The 18,183-nt window shown below is 36.4% G+C and overlaps 1 protein-coding gene across 1 annotated transcript in view; it reads left to right on the top strand.

Moving 5' to 3' along the window:
* GLIS3 (GLIS family zinc finger 3) overlaps window positions 1–18,183 on the top strand; it is a gene marked incomplete at its 3' end in the record, with an annotated part of 117,184 nt that overhangs the window by 58,533 nt on the left and 40,468 nt on the right. Inside the window, exons 3-4 of the mRNA XM_084225619.1 lie at window positions 15,123–15,284; window positions 16,691–16,801. Of these exons, the coding sequence (XP_084081745.1) occupies window positions 15,123–15,284; window positions 16,691–16,801 (273 nt within the window). The remainder of the gene's footprint in view (window positions 1–15,122; window positions 15,285–16,690; window positions 16,802–18,183) is intronic.

The following is an 18,183-nucleotide window of genomic DNA, read 5'->3' as shown; positions in this document are numbered from 1 at the left end:
TTTGAAACAGGAACTCCAAAGAGGTGAAGTGAACTCCAAAGAGGTGAAGCAGCTCTTCTGCTGTATTTGTAACTGATTTTCTGGCATACATCAACATGCACTTTTAGCATTGCACTTGATTAGGAATGAGCATAATCCAGACTCAGCGTTAGTATTCTCTTTCAATTAGCTAATGTAAGCTTCATCTGCTATTCATTCTCAATTAGTTCTCATGTTGTGCACTTACCTGTATTTTTATCATCTGGCTTTGTGTTAATGGTACAAACAATTAAAAGAGAAAATAAGGTTTGTATTGTCAGTTAAGAAAAAGCAAGCACAATGACTTTGTCCAACAGTGCAAAAATAGCTCTGTTATCTTGTAGCTTCTCCAAAACATCCTTTCACAGTGGGAAAAGATTATTTCAAAGATTGTTGAATGCTGTAATAATTCACGGCAAATGAGGTAAATGTGAAGTTGCCCTGGGGAAATACATATTAAGAAGAATGTAATGTCCACAAAAAAGAGGAGAAAAAAAAATGCTTAACTTCACAAGGATAGTTATTTACTGAGTCATCCTTTTATTTTCCTTTGATTAATTTTGAAGCTTTTTTATCCTTCCTCTAAGAAAATTGCACAGCTCATCCCTTGTGCATCTGAATCTGCAGGTATTTGGGCTTTTTGTTCTCTTTGGCTCTCTCTTACTCACAAGCAATAAAAATTAGGCAGTCACTAACCTGCTATTATCTAAAAAGTCCTCTGGGTGTTCCACAACCAGTTGTGGTGTCAGGCATACCACTCAAATGAATCAAGTCTAGGAACTCACTGATTGAACACTTCACTTGAGAAAGGGCATGTGTACTTACCCTTAGCAATTATGCCATGTGTACTGATCTTATTTTTCTTCCTGCCCCTATTTTGTGCATCTCATTCTTCTGCTTGGCCCTGCATGTTTTGGACTGGCTTCTCTCATCCTAGCTTTGGATTCATTCCCAAGGTGCTCTGCTTCTGTAAAGCCTTTGAGGCTTCCCTTGAAAATTATCGATTTCATGATAGGAACAAAATCATTACATGATATGAACAAAACCATTGCATTTATCAAGGTTTGTGATTATTCCCCTGACACCCTACATTTATTGCTGAATTCCTGTATTCACTCTTTCTTGCCCTTCTTCTCTAATGATCACCTAAGGTTTATTATAGCTGAAACCTCAGTTGCATGGTGAGAGCCTCTTCTGTGTAAGATGTGTAAGACCACATCCCTCAACTTTTTTATTAGCTTATTCCTCCACCTTTCCTCTATTAAATTTTTCATTGTCGAACAGCTTTTTTGGCTCAGCTGAGGGAACTGTTTTGCATTTATCCCTCACAGTCCCTTCACCACAGCCCTTTTGTCACAAGGATTTTGTTTGCATAAGGCAGCATCTCAGCAGACGGGACTGAAATCCCCTGTTTATGAGTGACTTAAACAAGTACAGGGATCCACATAGTTTTGCATTACCTTGTCTTCTGTTTTTGGAAACTTGAATCTTTTTGTACCATCTGTGTGGCAGAAGAAATAAGCCTGTAGTGAGTCAGAAAATACTGGCATTGGCATTTTCTTGAGCCAGAAGCTGTTGGCTGCTGAGCTCTTAAGAAAAAAAAAAAACATATTGTGCCCTAACCACAGTTTTACAAGCAGCGAGTGTGTGCCAGCAGCTCTGCAGAGCACAACCAAGCTCCAAGCCTTGCCTGGCTGTTCAGACTGTGTTTTGTGTACTCAGCCTTGCTCTGAACCCCAAGTCCTGTCCCTGGTAATCAGACACATCTGTTGATTTAGATATAGCCCTGCCTCCTTTCAAACCAAGGTCTAACCCAAATATTTGTGCTCCCAGGTTCTGCATCACATTGTTATCTCAGTCTGGGTGAATTGGCTGCATTTGTCCTGAGCCCAGCCATGGTCCAGCCCAGGCTCCTGGCTCTACCCAGGCCCGCCCTTGCCTGCAGTGCAGCCCCAGCTACCTTCACAGTGTGATTTCTGCTGGCACCAGGTGTTTTCTGCTATCTGCTGTGAGGCAGGAGGTTCTGGCGCATGTAAATTGAGTTGCAGGTGGTGCAGGATGTGCTCAACTTGTTGGAACCAAGGGATGAGCTTTGCTGGCATTAAATGGAATGTCACAAAGCTGTAAGCTCTAGCTATTACGTTAAATTCATGCTGCTTCATTTCTCTGTTGGTTTTTGGGTTTTTTTGTGTTGAGAGGGAGGAGGAAGAGGATCAGCAGCCTTGTTTTCTTTCCTGTTTTATGTACATATTGGTTCTTTGCGCTTGGGTACACTGCACCAAAAGGAGGAAAATAACATCTAAGAGTATATATTTTCTTTTTTGGGCTGTTTTTACTGTAATGGGATTTCAGCAAAAATCTTTCTCAATTTGACAAGGCACAAACAGGCAAGAGGATTTGGTATCCTGGAAAGAAGATGGTACCTATTTCTGCTTTTGGCACTCCTTTTGACTTCTGTCTTTTACATCAAATTATCTTTCCTTTAATTTTAAATTCAAAGCATAATATTTAGATTTTAGTAAATGCTCCTGCAAAGAAACAGTAAACAGTAAGCAACACTTATACCTTGTCCAACCTTTAGCCTCTTCCATTGGTTTTCTTATCCTAAACTCACACCCATCAGTCAGTTCTGTTGGTTATTTCGAAAATTAATTTGCTTGTGAAGCCACCCCACACTGAAGAACTGCATTGCCAGTACATGAAGTCTTCTTACAGTAATGGCTTGTTTTCTTCACGTCTACTTGGTCTTGCCCTTTTGAATCTGGAGAGCTTGCTCTCCAGGTAGGTTTCTGTAAGCTCTCCTAGCTCTCTTTTTAATGCACAGGTTTATAAAATATGGGAATCTGAATTGTCATGAATTTTGAGATTTAGTTGCAGATAGTCAAAAGCATATTTTCCACGGAACAAATTCAATGAAGCGAAAAAGCTTCTTTCTGCCTTTATTCCTATTACACTTCCCAGCAGGGCAGAATATTAAAGAATGCATACTCCAGTTTTGAAAAGAATTTCTAATTTATGTTCTTTCTCAATAAAGTACGTGGCTTAATCCTTTCTTTAAAGCTTTATTTCTTTCTTTCTTGCCTTTTTTTTTTTTAACTAATTGAACAAACAGACCCTAATTGAAAAAAACCTGAGAGTATTAAGCAGTCAAGAATAGAACACAGTTTCTGGGCTGAAAAGTGCATCTTGAATGTTGCTGGATATTTTTATACGATTTACATGTGGGGCAAGAAATAAACCTCCTTGACTGTTTCCTATTGTGATGGACTCCTGCTGATTAAAATGCAAGCACTTTTGTCTCATTTTCCCCAGCTGTTTTTTTCTGCAAGTGGTTTGTGTTTTGCCCTGAAAAGACAGCTGTGTAAGCTCTGCTCAGAACAGGAGAAAGTGAGGATTTAAAATGTTGAATTGTGTTACTGATTTCCCCTTTAGCAGGGGACAAAGAGGGAAGAAGAGGTAAGGCTACATTGCTAAACAGCTCAAAATACATTTCACTCTAATCTTTTGGTCGCTTAGTTTAAATTACCTATTACATATCAGAGTGCAGAAGCAAGTTCTTGATATGATTTTTAGACTAATTCAGCAGAATCCTGCTGTTAATGCCCTTAAAGGTGCTGCAGAGCAGTTCAGCTAGCTACATTATGAGTTAAGGCTTTATAATCATCTTGGCTTATGACCTAAGGATTAAGAGACTGCTTGTAATTCTACATTCCTTGCATATTCTGAATTCTCACTGGCTTCAGTGAAAGTGGGGTATATTTAACTAATGCAGAATTAGGACCTGGTTATTATGACAGAACTGTTTGAGTATGGGCTGGCAGTAATGCAGCCATGCTAAGGTTGTTTTAGAATTCACCTTTGCCCCATTTTAATTTGTTTAAGTTTCTGCTGAATAGTATATTTTGCGGAGTTTTCTGGTCCAGATTTTTTCAGTAGCCATGGATACTAATCTGGATACTTTTCAGTAAAGCACCAGTTAATCTGATTTAAAAGTAATGGAGTTGTTTAAAAAAGTTCTAGAATTCAGAAAATAGACATTAAAATATGAATTTTCTTTCCTTCCTAATTATTTAGCTTTGGGATTTGTGGAGTGGCTTTTAGGTATTACAGAGCATATTTTAAGTGTGCTTCCAAGTGTCCCAGTGAGTGCATTACAACTGTAACCCCAAATTAGCCATTTCAAGCACCTGAAAATGTTGAATATTTACTGGTGCATATAGTCTTGAATGTAACTTCTGTATTGTTTACTTGCATCCAAATAGATAAAAGTATCACAAGGTAATATATTCTTGTTTACTTCTTATGTGCAATTATCAGGATTAAGACTTCTCATAAATATCAGTGAGATGGCATTATCATGGTAGAGAGTAAGTATTATGAAACAGAGGTAGAAGGAATCAGTATGTGTCATGTCTGTTTTCCTTAAGGATGGAAATTTGAAATTAGTAGTGTAGTTAGAGGATAGCCAAGTAATTATTTTAGCTATGTATACAAGTATGCTAGATGGCCATAGCTATAAAAATGCACGTTATATTTTAAGGGAAGAAATACTACTAAAAAGCAGTACAAGAAGTAAAATTTTGAAATACTACCTATAAAGTTTTGGTCACCATGGCACATTTTTTATAAATCGTAATTACTGGCAGAGGTTCTACCAGAGTGTAACAGAAACAGTTCTTTCTCCATCATGAACTGAGTGGACCATGGATACACCATGAATTGAATAGTTTGAACTTATTAATTCCATAAGAAACATTCTAGAAGCACTATCTCTTTGATGGAAAAGAGTCAAATAAATTTTGACATATGAAATTTGCAAAAAATTCTGTCCCCTGATGAGGTTGTTGTTGCGTAATGGAGAATATCAGACCTCTTGTCCTTGAAATCAAACAGTGTGCTTCCTGTGTATCCTTATGAAAGAGCATACTTTGAGAAAGGTGCTCCTCAAACCATTCCATACTGGCACAGTTTAATCCTGTTATTTTCACTATAAAGTATTCTACTTATGTGTGTAAAAAATTTGTTTATGTTGGAGGTTACATATGACTGAGCCAATTTGGCAGGTGAAAATAGTGTAGCACATATGTAAATATTGTAGTAAAATTTAAAGAATTGCCTTTTTAGTGTATTGTTTGGTACATCTTTTTAGTGAAACTTGAACTTCTAAATTCAAGTCCAGGTTTGGCCAAGCAAATTTCCTTCTACTAATGATGACTCTTCCTGTACGCATTGTGCTTTTTGTCTCAGGCACTTCAAGCTGAACACTGCTTAATGTAAACAAGTAACACATTAAATTATGCCTTATGCTTTTGCTTTAATAAAACAACTTCAACCAGGCCCTTTAAGTTATATCAGTGTCAGTTTGTCAAAAGTGGAGCCAGTCAAGTTATTTTTTTCCCAGGATAACAAAAGTACATCTTTTCTCTGGACATGAAGTTAGCATTTGCAGAGATGTTCCACTGTATCCTGGCATATTTTCTACTGTATCTTTGGCATGTTTGCATTTGGGTGCAAATGCTGCACTTGGGAACTATCAAATGTATCTCTTACTGCCCATTTTGCTCTTGACAGTGATCTAATGGCTTTTTTGATTTAAAAAAACCCAAAAAACAACCCAAACTAAGAAAGTTAAGGTTTGACTATCTAAATAATTAATGGAGTTTACCAAGAGACCCTGTGCCAGATAGCAGCTGGCCTTGTGTACATTTGCTGGGAATAAAAAGAGCCTCATACCCAGATTTGTAGAACACCACGCTGAAAGTTTTACAGTATCAACCGTGAGCTATGCACCCTAAGTGAGAATTTACTGAGAACTGCCTTAGTGCTTTTCTGCCTACAGGATCCTTTATCTCTGAAAAGTGGCAATTGGGTGTTCATATTTTCAACTAACTGTAAGAAAAAAAATACTATTTGTAGAACAGCATGCATGTTTGTTTCCATTTTTCAGTCCCAATATGCACATGTATAAATAGGATAGGACAGGATGTAATGAAATACTCTTATTTCTCTGATAGAAATAGATATTTGTATGATGTTATTATTTATAGAAAACAGAATGAATAATGTATGATAATCTTGAGATGGAATATGGTGAGGAAGAATCCTCAAAACAGTTTCTTTCCCACTTCAACTTCCTGGTTTCAGAGCTTTCCTGATTATTTATTCCTTTTTCCTCTAGTGTAATAGAGGTCACATTTTTGTCCTTTGTGAAATTCACAAAGAGAAAATTCTAAACCAACAGAATCTTCTCAGTGAGAATGTAATTTACATTACCTCATCTCCATATTTGAAAGCCTATGGTCTCAATTTAGAGTGTATCTCTGGCACGAAATCCTGTAGAGAACAGAACTACAGATGTGAGAGGTAACTACATACCTGTAAGGAAATAGCTGGTTTTTTTAGTTGACAAAAGGTTGTTTGGTTCTTGCGTGTCTACAAGAAGGAAAAATTATTCAAATGCATAGGACTTCTCTGGGGCTTAATGATAATAGTGGCTGCCTTAGTAGTGAATAACTTTTAGTAGAGAAAGCTGCATGATTACAGATGATAGCTTCAGTTACTTGAGACTCAAAGACAACCTTTTAGAAAAGCCAAAGAGGAAGAGAAAGAAAGGAAAAAAAAAGGCAAGCACACAAGCACACTCTTCTAAAGGGAAGCAAAGAAAGAATTCCCAAAATGTTCATTTTTCCTCTGTTAGTTTCTGTACCATATGGTTTTTGAATCAGTAGCAGCTGATGTATTCAGTAATAGTTCCTTTTGAAGAGACTTGTCATAATATTTACCTTCTCTACAGCAACAGAAATAGCTTTTGAGGCTGAAATGGCCATGCTTACTAAGACTGATGAAAACAAGAGACATTACCATGGTGAATGAATCTCTTGACACCATTATTTCAGGGATAAATAACATTCATTGCACTCTGCTTAATTTCAACAGAGATAATTGTGTCCTTAGGCATAGTGTTACCTAGAAAATAAGGTTACATTGTGCCACAGATCTCTAGAACATGAAAAGTATGAAGACCTCTGGAGATCGGATATGAAAAGGTAAAAAGGAACATGCTATATTTATCAAAAACACAAGAATAAATAAGCCATCTGTAAAGAAAATTTTCACAATGAAATAGTGTGGTAGGCAGGGACAGTTACTTACTCACATACCTCTTCTTCTTTCACTGCAATTTGATGCCATCCTTTGTCCACTGTCCTAACAGAACTGACATCAGAATACTGATCTCCCCAGAAAGGAGATTAAAAGTAAATTTTATTGGGACACTCAAGTAATCTGTCTATATACAGAAATACTCGAGTGTGTGCAGTGTGACCAAAAAAGTGAGAATTGTTCAGAGGCAATGAAGAAACTAGCCTCTCATGTGCATCTGTCTGGAAAAATAGCCTGATTCAGTTTCCCATGTGAACCAATGTGTAGATTTTTGATCTGTACCAATACATCCTCTTTTCCATTGATTTCATTGCCTGGATGGCAGCATGTGTGTCTTCTTAAAAATACCTAAAAAGATGGATGCATTGGAAAACTGAAGTCAGATTAGGATATAGTCTATTAATCTTGATCAGTCCCTACAAACACATTGACAAAAAAGCATTATGTGCTTTTTAGTCAGAAGCTCTTAAAATGTGAGCCTTATAGTTGTACACACTGACTAGTCCCATAAGTCTTACATCTGAATCTAATCTTATGACCTTTATTCTACATCTGCTGAGTATAATAAGCCTTCTACCTTAAGGTAGGAAGTACAATGCAGCTAAATAACAAATTACTTTAGATTTTGTCATGGTCTGTAACTATCTTTTGTTTCCATTTATATTTATGCATGCTGGATCATAAAATTTTAAGGAATCTACCAGAAAAACGTGAAGTGAGGATATTGTGATGAGGGGAGCCTTTTGTTTTTTTAAGAGGAATGAAAAAGTGACTAATTACCTATGGTGCAAGTTGTCATTGAAAGACCGGGCAAAGAAATATCTGCTATAATCTGTGTATCACATATAATCTGTCATTATTTACTAGAACAATAAATTCCAAGACATTTATAATTTCAAAGCTCTAACTATAAAAGCAAAAATAAATGCCAGGCTTTGCATGGTTTTGAGGAAAATACATGACTTTATAGAAGCTAGTGCATTCACCCAAGCATTCAGACACCTTATTAGACAACGTGTTCTGTTCAGATAGGCACTAAGGTGAAGTGCTGCTCTGAATGCTACATTTTCCCCCATTTAAACACTTCAAGGGTTAAAAGCACAATACTCACTTTGCTTTAGATGAACCTGGGCCTTTAAATCTCAGCTGTGGCTGTGGCCTCCTGGTCAGTGAGTGCCTGATGTCAGCAGTTTGAATGATGTCTGACACTAATTATGTGCCATTGACAAGATTGTTAGGCTGGAGAATCTAGGGGTATAAAAAGCTATTTAAAAGGTTTTCATATGAGGTCTTACTCTCATTTTTTTGGAAACACTTTTTTTGCAGAGCAGCACCCTGCTAATACCGTTGAGGAAGGAAAATGGTTACAAGATAATTAATGCTTGAAATGCATTGTTTTTGTTTGAAAGCCGTATAAGGAACCGCTTTTACATCTGTTTTTGTGATAAATACAAAGCTGTGAAGAGATACCTTGTCCTTGTCACACCACCTGCCTTGGTGCTGACACAAGAATCTACATGGTCAGCATTTGAAAGCATTCAAAATTAATTGGCAGATGGACATTGTTAAATAATTAATATGCCTTTTAGCTGCTAATGAATCTTAGAAAATGCTGCATGGCTATTGAATAATTCAAAGATTTGTTTTGGGACCTTATGTATATACAACTCTAGATTTATTTTTTCCTAGATATTTCTAAGAATACCATTCCTTCCATTTGCACATATGCATTCATGTATGATAGCATTTCCTAAAATCTAGGAAAGGCTTATATTTTTATTAAGATATCTCCCTTCAAAGTTTAAGATTTAAAACTTTTGCTTGTCGTGCTTATGGTCATGACATGGTTTATGAATATTACAAAAGTAAGCAAATCAAGCAGCTTGTCAAGCCAATCTCAGACAGTATTTTGCTGGTGCAGACCAGGTATGGATCAGTAAATTACATGAGTCAGTACAGTGTTCTGGGGTGAGTGTCCCTCTCTTCTTCCAAGTAACAAGCGTTAGGATGAAAGAACATAACTTCCAAGCTGTGACAGGGAAGGATTAGATTGGATATTAGCAAAAAATTCTTCACTGAAAAAGTTGTAAAGCATTGGAAGAGACTGCTCAGATCAGAGGCAGAGTCACCATCCCTGGAGATAATAAGATTTGTAGATGTGGTGCTTGGTGACATGGTTTAGTCATGGACTTGGCAGTGCTGGGGTAATGGCTGGACTCGATCTGAAGGGTCTTTTTCAATCTAAAAAAATCCCTAGTTCTATGATTTTAAGTTTTTTTAATTAAATTTCATTAGAAGGGTGAATACTGGATGAAGACTATTTCACTTGTTCTCAGAATGGTGGCCCTAAGTAGTTAAACAAAGTTTGTACTTTTAACAGGGACTAGCAGAGCTACAGATACGGAGAATATCCCATTGACAGAGATGATTTCATTGATTTTGCTGGATTATTGCATTATAAAAAGGCACATGGTAAATCAGCCAAACGCAAAGACATGTAAGCAGAAATGAAGGCATTTAGCTTATAATTACAATATGAAAAATTATGCCTAGAAAAAAGACTGAGTTGGAATTTAGTCCTACCTGCTGTAACCAAAACCCTCTGTAAAATCCTATGACTTAAAGAAGGCTAGGATGATCCTGTAATAAGTGAAAAAGGGCGTTTGATTCACATTACCTGAATACCTAACGTTGATAAGTCTACCACTGACATATTGATAATGAATTTTGTATCCCAGGTGAATGCAGCAGTAGTCAGAAGGGGACCAAATAATATTGTTTGAGAAGTTTTTAGAGCATGTGTCTGTGTGGTCATGTGCAATCAGTCCTAGATTAATGTGGGTTTGCCATGCATTGACTGGCAAAAAAAAAGAACTAGGTCTGATGTGAACTGTATATCTGTGAAAGTGTTGGTTTTCTTACCTGTGTGGATGCAATGGGGAAAGTCTAGTCCCACAGTTATGATGCCATGTATCCTTGGACCACTCTGGCATCCATTGTGCTTAATGAAGGAGAGGTTATGGAAGGTAGAGATGTGTATTATTTTGTTTTGGTTTTTCATGGAAAGTATTTTTGCTAGGGTAAATTTTCTTATCTTGTTGGCCTTTTAAAATCAGTGAGGAATTTCTCCCCTCTGATATGTATCTTAGTTTCTGGGTGCATGCTTTTCTTCTCATTTTGCATCATGGAAGGTTCCCCATGACTGAACAGGTTACTAAGCCAAATGAGATGGTATTTTGCAACTCTGGGCATGCATTTGAACCACTTGGTTAATATGTCCTCTGTGTGTACTTAGGGTTGGACTGATTTCCCCCAAATCAGATTGGCAGAGGTTTGAAGAGTTCTTCCCCTTTCCATCAAGCTCATGCTGTATCTAACTTCCTGAGGTCATTTGGATGTAGTTCATGTGTTTCCCTATACCTGAGCCTTTTGAGGGGCTCTCAGTCTCTTTTGCTTCTTGCCTGAGACATATATTCAGTTTTATTGAAGAAAAAATAAATTCTGTCCCTGAAGTATCTAGGTTTGTTACTGAGATTTTGTGTGGACAATAGCTAGCTCTTGTACACAGTAAGACAGCTGGTGCAATTTCATGGTGATAGGCAGACTAATGTTTAACAAAGGCAAATTTAAAAAAGAAAACCATCCCTCTCCCAGTAAGCTTAGAGACAGACCAGATGAGGAACATGTAATTAAATGTATTCTTTATTATAGCCCATAAATATTTTCTTACACATGACAATGGAGAAGGGAAATGCTTATTCTTCACACTTCAAAAAATAAAAGATGATCCTTTGCCACTAATAGTGATGCTTAGAAATATTTGCAGATCACTGTATAACTGGTTCAGATGAAAAAAGATGTTAAAAGCCCAAACTTGAGGAGAGTGACATTATGTTGTATGCTGGATTGAACATTTCTGTAAAATCAAGTACTGTTCAGTTATCAGTATTTCTCAAAGTAATTAGTTTCCTTTCATTTTTTGGAGGTTTGGAATCAATTTTGAAGGAGGTCTGAGAAAGCATTGTGTATTGGGAGAAAGAAAATGCATTTGATATTAATTGTTTAAGAGAAGGTTAAATTACTAGATAACAGAACATACGATTAATAAAAATGGTTTTTTTATTAATGGTATTTTTTAGTTACTTTTTAGACTGCTTATAATGCTAATACAGCAGAAAAATGACAAAAGAAAATACACTGCCTGGGTGCTGAAGCAAAACCAATTCAGACAGGAAAACATGAATATATTTAATACCAGATAATATTAGATACTGGATTAAGAAGGAGCTCTGTTGGCTGTGTTTCACTTTTATATGAAGGCCACATACTTTTCAGTGAATGGACCAGCTCAGACAGATGTCTGCCAGAACAAGTTCTTCAATCCTTGCTATACTAGTGATCAACTGAGATAATCAGAACAGTTCCTTTTGCAGAGAAAACAGACTAATTTCTTAGTCACTTGGCCACTGACTCTGCTGCTGATACTGAAGTACTCACACAGGTACTACCATCCTGTTTCATAGTTCAAGAGTCTAAATATCTTACATAGTGAATTGCAGTAAGGGCTCAGAAATGCATGGTGCATCCAGCAAGGCTTTTCATGTTGCACAGATTATTTTATATAACCTATGAAATTATATTGTCGTTTTACAGGAGGGTTGCCTGGTATGCTGAGCTCTTTGTAAAGGTATGCTCTTTGTAAACAAGGTTGAACAGTGCACTCATGAGAACACAAACGTTTTAAAGTCATAAAGCTGTGGGTTTTTTCTGGTGATACGCCTTACCTTTCCCTTTGAATAGATTGTTTCTTGCTTTTTGTAATTGTCCTTATAAAAGTAGAAAGTAAACATGAATGTATTTTAAAAAGGACTTTAGGAAGTACAGAGAGGAATCTTTCGTATGAGCTACTTAATGGTTTCAATTTGTATGCAGCTGTAAAAATGGAAGCTCAGTAACTGATTTCTATATTGCAGTTTAGGAAAACATTGCACAATTAATTTCACATAAGAGTTGCAAAAAATCTGGTTTAATCACGATATGTTTAGGACTGTTAAACAGATTCAGAATGCTAAGGTATGCCATATACTTAAGTGACTACAGCAGTTAATACCTTAGAAAACTATGAGTTCCATTTCAAAAACATGTGTCAACTACCTGACTTTTTTCCCCTGTAAGTGATCCTGTCTTGTCTGCGATACTTTCACTGAAATATTTTTATCAGGATAGAGAGTATGTTCTGTGTTGTTGAGAAGAGTATCTTTTCATTCCTATTATCTTAAGAATCAGAGATTTCCAAGGCTTTAAGAAATTTGATTTATAGAAGAAAACATTCATTAACTGTTGAGTAAGGATGTTTGTCTTAATAATAGAGGCTTGTAGACTGTTTTGCTAGAATGACCTTTCCAGCAATATACATGTCTATATGTTGCCTTGTGAATATGCCTTGTGAATATTTAAGGCTGTGGGGGGGAAGAGAGAACTATCCTTTCTTCCAGTTTATACTGAGCAATGCAGAAGTCTTCAGAAATAATAATTCTTAAATTTGTATGTTAAGATTGCCCAGTTCTGCTTACATAAACATTTCTGCCTGTCTAAAATGTATGGTAATTTTACAGCCATATAAACAACATTTACATGTTTAAGTTCCTTTGCATACTTGAAAATTCAAAGTTTAATAACCTGCAAAATAAACAAAACAGAGACATGCTTCTACACCTTGTTCATTGGTCTGAGTTTTACCTTATAAAATTAATGACTTCTTGAGATACTAAAATTATTCTTATGTGCAGCATAGTTGCAGTAATTAGGATGTATGGTTGTTCTTTCATGATGTTAATACAAAATAATAACTTATCTGTATAAGATAGGCTAATCAGTAGATTTCTTTCTCATTTTAACAGAGGTCCTCTTGAATTATTTTTCTTCTTGAAGGTCATTTTTTGTAGGCTCAAAACTGAAAGAGTACAATTTTATTAGATTTTAGGAAGAGATCTACTGTGAGACACTGGCACAGGTTGCTCAGAGAAGTTGTCTCAGCCCTGGAAGTGTTCAAGCCAAGGCTGGATGGAGCATTGAGCTGTTCTAACAGGTCTACCTACTCCAGGCAGGGGGGTTGGAACTAAATTGTCTTTAAGATCTTTTCCAACCCAAATCATTCTATAATTGCATCACTTTTGTGGTTAATTTCTTATATCAGTTTTTTAGCTCCCGTGTTTTTATGCTGTCTCCACTCTTTACTTTTTCCAAGAAAAAAAGTGATATTTTTATTGAGGCAATTTTAAGATATATTGGTGGGGTTTTTTTCAATCCTGTAATATTTTCTAAAAATATATCGTTAAAAAGTAAAAAAAAATTTACTGTTGCAACAATGTTTTTCATGCATGTTAAACCTCTGTAAACATAAAGGTGACACTATTTAAAAGCATAAATTAATGTTCAGTGGTGAAAACTGGATAATCTGAAAAGCACTGGTTTCTTTTAGGTAACAGGATGAAATATAAATTAAAAGTTTCATGGGTTGAGACATTTTCTGAAGTGCATGTGTAGGAAAGATAAATTGCAATTATGGTAGAGGAGGCATGGTTCATCCTCTGTATCAAGCTTTAATTTCTTGATTTTAATAGTGCTGGTTTATAGGTAATATGTTTTATACTTTATTCTTTGAACTTGTAATGCTTTTTTTGCAGTAATCCAAAAGATGTGCTTAAAATTAAGTGATCCAATTTTTTTTTCTCTTTTTTTGAGGGTGTTAGAGATTTGTAAGAAAGGCATGCTAATTATGACCAGAATTATGTCAGTTTTCCTACTTGTGCTTTTGTAAACATATATGCACTGCATAATTTATTATAAAATTTAGTTGTGTCATTCTGCCACCAGTGAAAAATGACCTGTTTCTTTTAAAGTGAAGAAAATTAATAGGTATTGAAATGATGGAAATTTTCCTGTTAGCTTTAGAAACATCTCTACTACAGTATTATTATTTTTGCAAGCATGCAAGAATCGCAAACTGGCAGTTTGTTATGCATCAGGAGCTTTAGGTGCTGCATAGTGAGGTATGCAGCAACTGAAACTTATGAGTTGAATTGATTCTGATTGATAGAATTTTAGAAAGCCAATACTTTTGATATTCATCAATATTTAGGTCTACTTGAAATCAAGTGTCTATAAAAATGCTGGCGTCAAATAGAATGGATCTTTAAATTTCCCTTAGGTTGCAGTATACCATGAGAACATGATAGATGAAAAGCTTGGTTTTTGTTCATGTAAACATAGATTTCTCCACAGATGCAGTACTTGATTAGGTATAGAAGTACGATGCCCCATGGTTATTGGCTCCCCACAGGAATTACATACAATTTTGACAGGTTTACAGTATTTTTAGTATATCATTCATTTACTCATGGCAGAAAGGTAAAAACGTATTTCAAAAATCATTTCACTTTTTGTCATCACCATGAGCAGGGCAGAGCAGACTGACAATTCCCTGCATATCTTTGCTGTTGCTCTGCAGGTTGGGTTGGTACTGGGAGATGCCTCTGTTGTGCTGAGTTGCTAATATCCATAGAAGCCTGGAGCTGAGACAGGGACAGCTAGCAGAAGTCTTGGGAACCTCACAGTGACCAGTTTCCTGTGTGCCGCAGGGAGGGGATTCAGCTGGTGCTGCATTTCCCAGGCAGGTGCTGCATTCTCAGCTGGCTGGTCCCTTTGGGTCTCAGTGTGCCATCTGCAAAATGTAGGACATACTCTCCTAATTCAGGGAGGATAGGTACATTTTTGCAGTCTAAATGGTTTGAACCCTGCAGCAGCACCTCACTGAGAAGCCAGGCCTTGCAGACCTACCCTGCTGGAGGTCTCTGCCTGCCCTTTCCTCCTTCTGTTCAGTGTTTGCTGTTGCAGTTTACTGTGTGTGCTTTCCTTTCAAATACTTTCTTTCTCTTTTCTAGTTTGAGGGTTGCAAGAAAGCCTTTTCCAGACTGGAAAATCTCAAGATTCACTTAAGGAGCCACACGGGTGAAAAGCCGTACCTTTGCCAGCACCCCGGCTGCCAGAAAGCGTTCAGCAACTCCAGCGACCGCGCCAAGCACCAGAGGACACACTTGGACACTGTAAGGACACAGAAGTCCCATTGCAGCCCTCTCAACACCAGACTATCTGTTCCTTTCCTCCAGCTGGGTGACAGCAGGTAGCCCATAACCTTAGAGGCAGGAGGGTGGACGGTCTGATGAGGCTGCTGAAGCTGCCTCAAAGGTGACCAAGTCATCTAAGCGTGCAAGAAGATGCACCCAGGCGGGTTGATAAAAAGACTGCAGGTTCCACGGTCTTTGCTGCAAGTGGAATCAGTGGCTTTCTCCCACTTAGTTGATCTTTAGAGAAACTGAAGCCATCTGCAATATAAAGTGCTTTTTCTTTGATGAAAAGTTAAGGGTGGGTCACGTACCAGAAAGTGAAGGGAGATAGAATAATTTTGTAAATCTAAAATTTTTTGTGCCGACGGATTGTCCCTTGTAAATTCGGGTGATGGCTGAGATTTGTTTAAAAACATCTGTTTCAGAAAAATATTCTGTGTTTTCTCAGAGACAGTTTCCAAAGGGCAGAAGCCCAAAAAAGCAATTAAAACAATGCCTTTTGAATTAAATGGAAGTTAAAAAAAGTAAATTATCCATTTTGAATAGTCAAAACTATGGCTGGAAAGTTAATAATTTGTACAAGGTGTTTTCAAAAATTCTTTATAGAGCATAAGTGAATAAACTGCTGAATAGCTACTTCCAGGAAACAGTTGGACCGAATGTTCATTTAGTACTTAGTATTGTGAACCTACAAGTCTTCAGGTAAGACAGACAGCTTAGAACAGGCAGGATGAGGTATTGATATGAGTTAGATTTATTGGGCATTCTTTTAAGAAAACTATAAAGATATTACAGGATATTTTATAGGTATTTTTCTAAAATGAAGTATTATTAGAAAGTGTGAGCTGAAGAAGTTGGTCAGTACTTCACATTAAAATGTTTTTTTTTTTAATGTAATACTTCTGGAACTTTAGTATTCAATGCTTGGTTGGTGTTTTGCTTGCCTTCTTTGTAATATAGTAAACTAACACTTTTTCTTGTTCTCTTTTTCTGAAGCGGATCCTTCTATAATCCTAAACAGTCTTTCTGGGCCTTTACTGCAGTTTCTTTACCTGATTCACTAAAGACTGTAATTTCTGATTAAATCAAAGATTGCTCTGAGGGTGGAAAAATTGTAAGTATATCTAGCAATATTCATTGTACTACTAAGAAAAAAAGGTAATCATGAAAGGTGCTGTAATGAAAACTTTTTGTTTGTCTTCCTTTTAAGCTTTACTTCATCCTTTCCTTTTCTAACAAATTGTGAAGCTTTCTGCATGTAATAATGTACAATGTTTTGTTCTGTAGTAATGTGGTTTGTAGCATTCCAAGGCTCAAAAAGTATTCTCTTGAGTTAAAATAATCTGTGATATAATAGTAACTTTATCTTTTTTTTTTTAATTTAGAAACCTTATGCGTGTGAGATTCCAGGATGTAGTAAGCGATACACAGATCCAAGTTCCCTGAGAAAACATGTGAAAGCCCATTCTTCCAAAGAGCAACAAGTCAGGAAAAAGGTGATTTTTCTGCTGTCTTGACTAGTGTAAAGTTTATGTGAAGAAATCAGTGTTATAATATTAGATGTTTCAGTTCATCTTCATGTACTTGGGTTGATTTCATACTTTAAATTAGAAAAAAGAGCAAATAGATTGATGTGGTTTGTATATAGATAATTTCATCTCAGACTTAATGGTTTAATACTTTATGTTTTCTGCTGTAATTGTTAATCACTAAACAAACACAACAAGGCAAGTAAAAATAATTTTTGCAAACATAAATTCTTGGTTTCAAATTCTCCCACTTGTTAAATATGCAGTATTACAAAATACTGGCCAGTCTCAGATGGAAGGATGGATTTTGAGGGCAGTGTGTGGGACTAAGCTTTAAATTGTACTTCATATTCCAGATACTTCCAGTACTACCAAGATATTTCACAATGCTGATTCTCTGTGGATGTCAAGTCCATGAGTCATCAACTGTTTACACGTGCAAGTGCATTTCTAAAGAGCTGAGTTGCTACCTAAGGAAATTTTTTTTGAGCATTTTTCATCATAGCTCCTATAATCACAGGCATAATGTTTACAAGGTACAACATAGGTAGTTACTGGTCCTTTGTAAAGTTATAATTACTAACTAACATTATGCTTTGGTATTTGAAATATTTCCTGACATTAATAATTAAGAAAAATAAGAACAACAAACATTTTAATGAAGAATTAAGGTTATTTATGGATTTAATTAAAAGTGAAAATTGGCTTAATGCCGAAAAGGTAATTATGGAAATGTGAATTCAACAGAAACAACCATAAAAATAACCATAAAAATTCCAAGGTGATAAAGGCACAGTGGACTAATACTGCAAGCCCTAGGGATCTTTTCTGCTGAAAAGAATGAAACCTTTTACTGTCACACCCTGTTAATCATGGATTCCTTTAATATATCGTGCCTGACTGGTTTTAATCCTCTCTTTAACCTCCCCCTGCCTACCAAGTGACATTATTGTGTCATCTTAAGTTGCTGACTCCCCAAGACTGTATGTGTAAATGTATCTTTGATGTTGCATAGACTTCAATAGCAGGATGAAGTATATTTGTAAGAGTGGAATTTTACGTGCTGTGTGATGTTTACACTGAGTCGTCACCCCAGATTCTGTAGATGTGTCTTCAAAGATTTGGCTCTTTCCTTGGCTCTCTAGGATGGTATGATGCAGTGGGATATAGCTTAATTTCCATCTCTCAATTATTTTAAGCAACTTCTGTTGATGTGTGTCTATGACTTATAAGGCAAAATTATTTTCCTGGAAATCTGTAATGCAGCCACTGTTCCCCTTCGCTTCCCAACCCTTAGTTATCTGCTAAATACATTTAACTGGGTATCACCAGGTGATGGCATGAAATCC

This window comes from Fringilla coelebs (assembly GCF_963513975.1).
Source record: "Fringilla coelebs genome assembly, chromosome: Z".
NCBI classification, from domain to species: Eukaryota; Metazoa; Chordata; class Aves; order Passeriformes; family Fringillidae; genus Fringilla; species Fringilla coelebs.
Note: the sequence above shows the minus strand (reverse complement) of the source record. Positions and strands in the feature narration are given on the sequence as shown.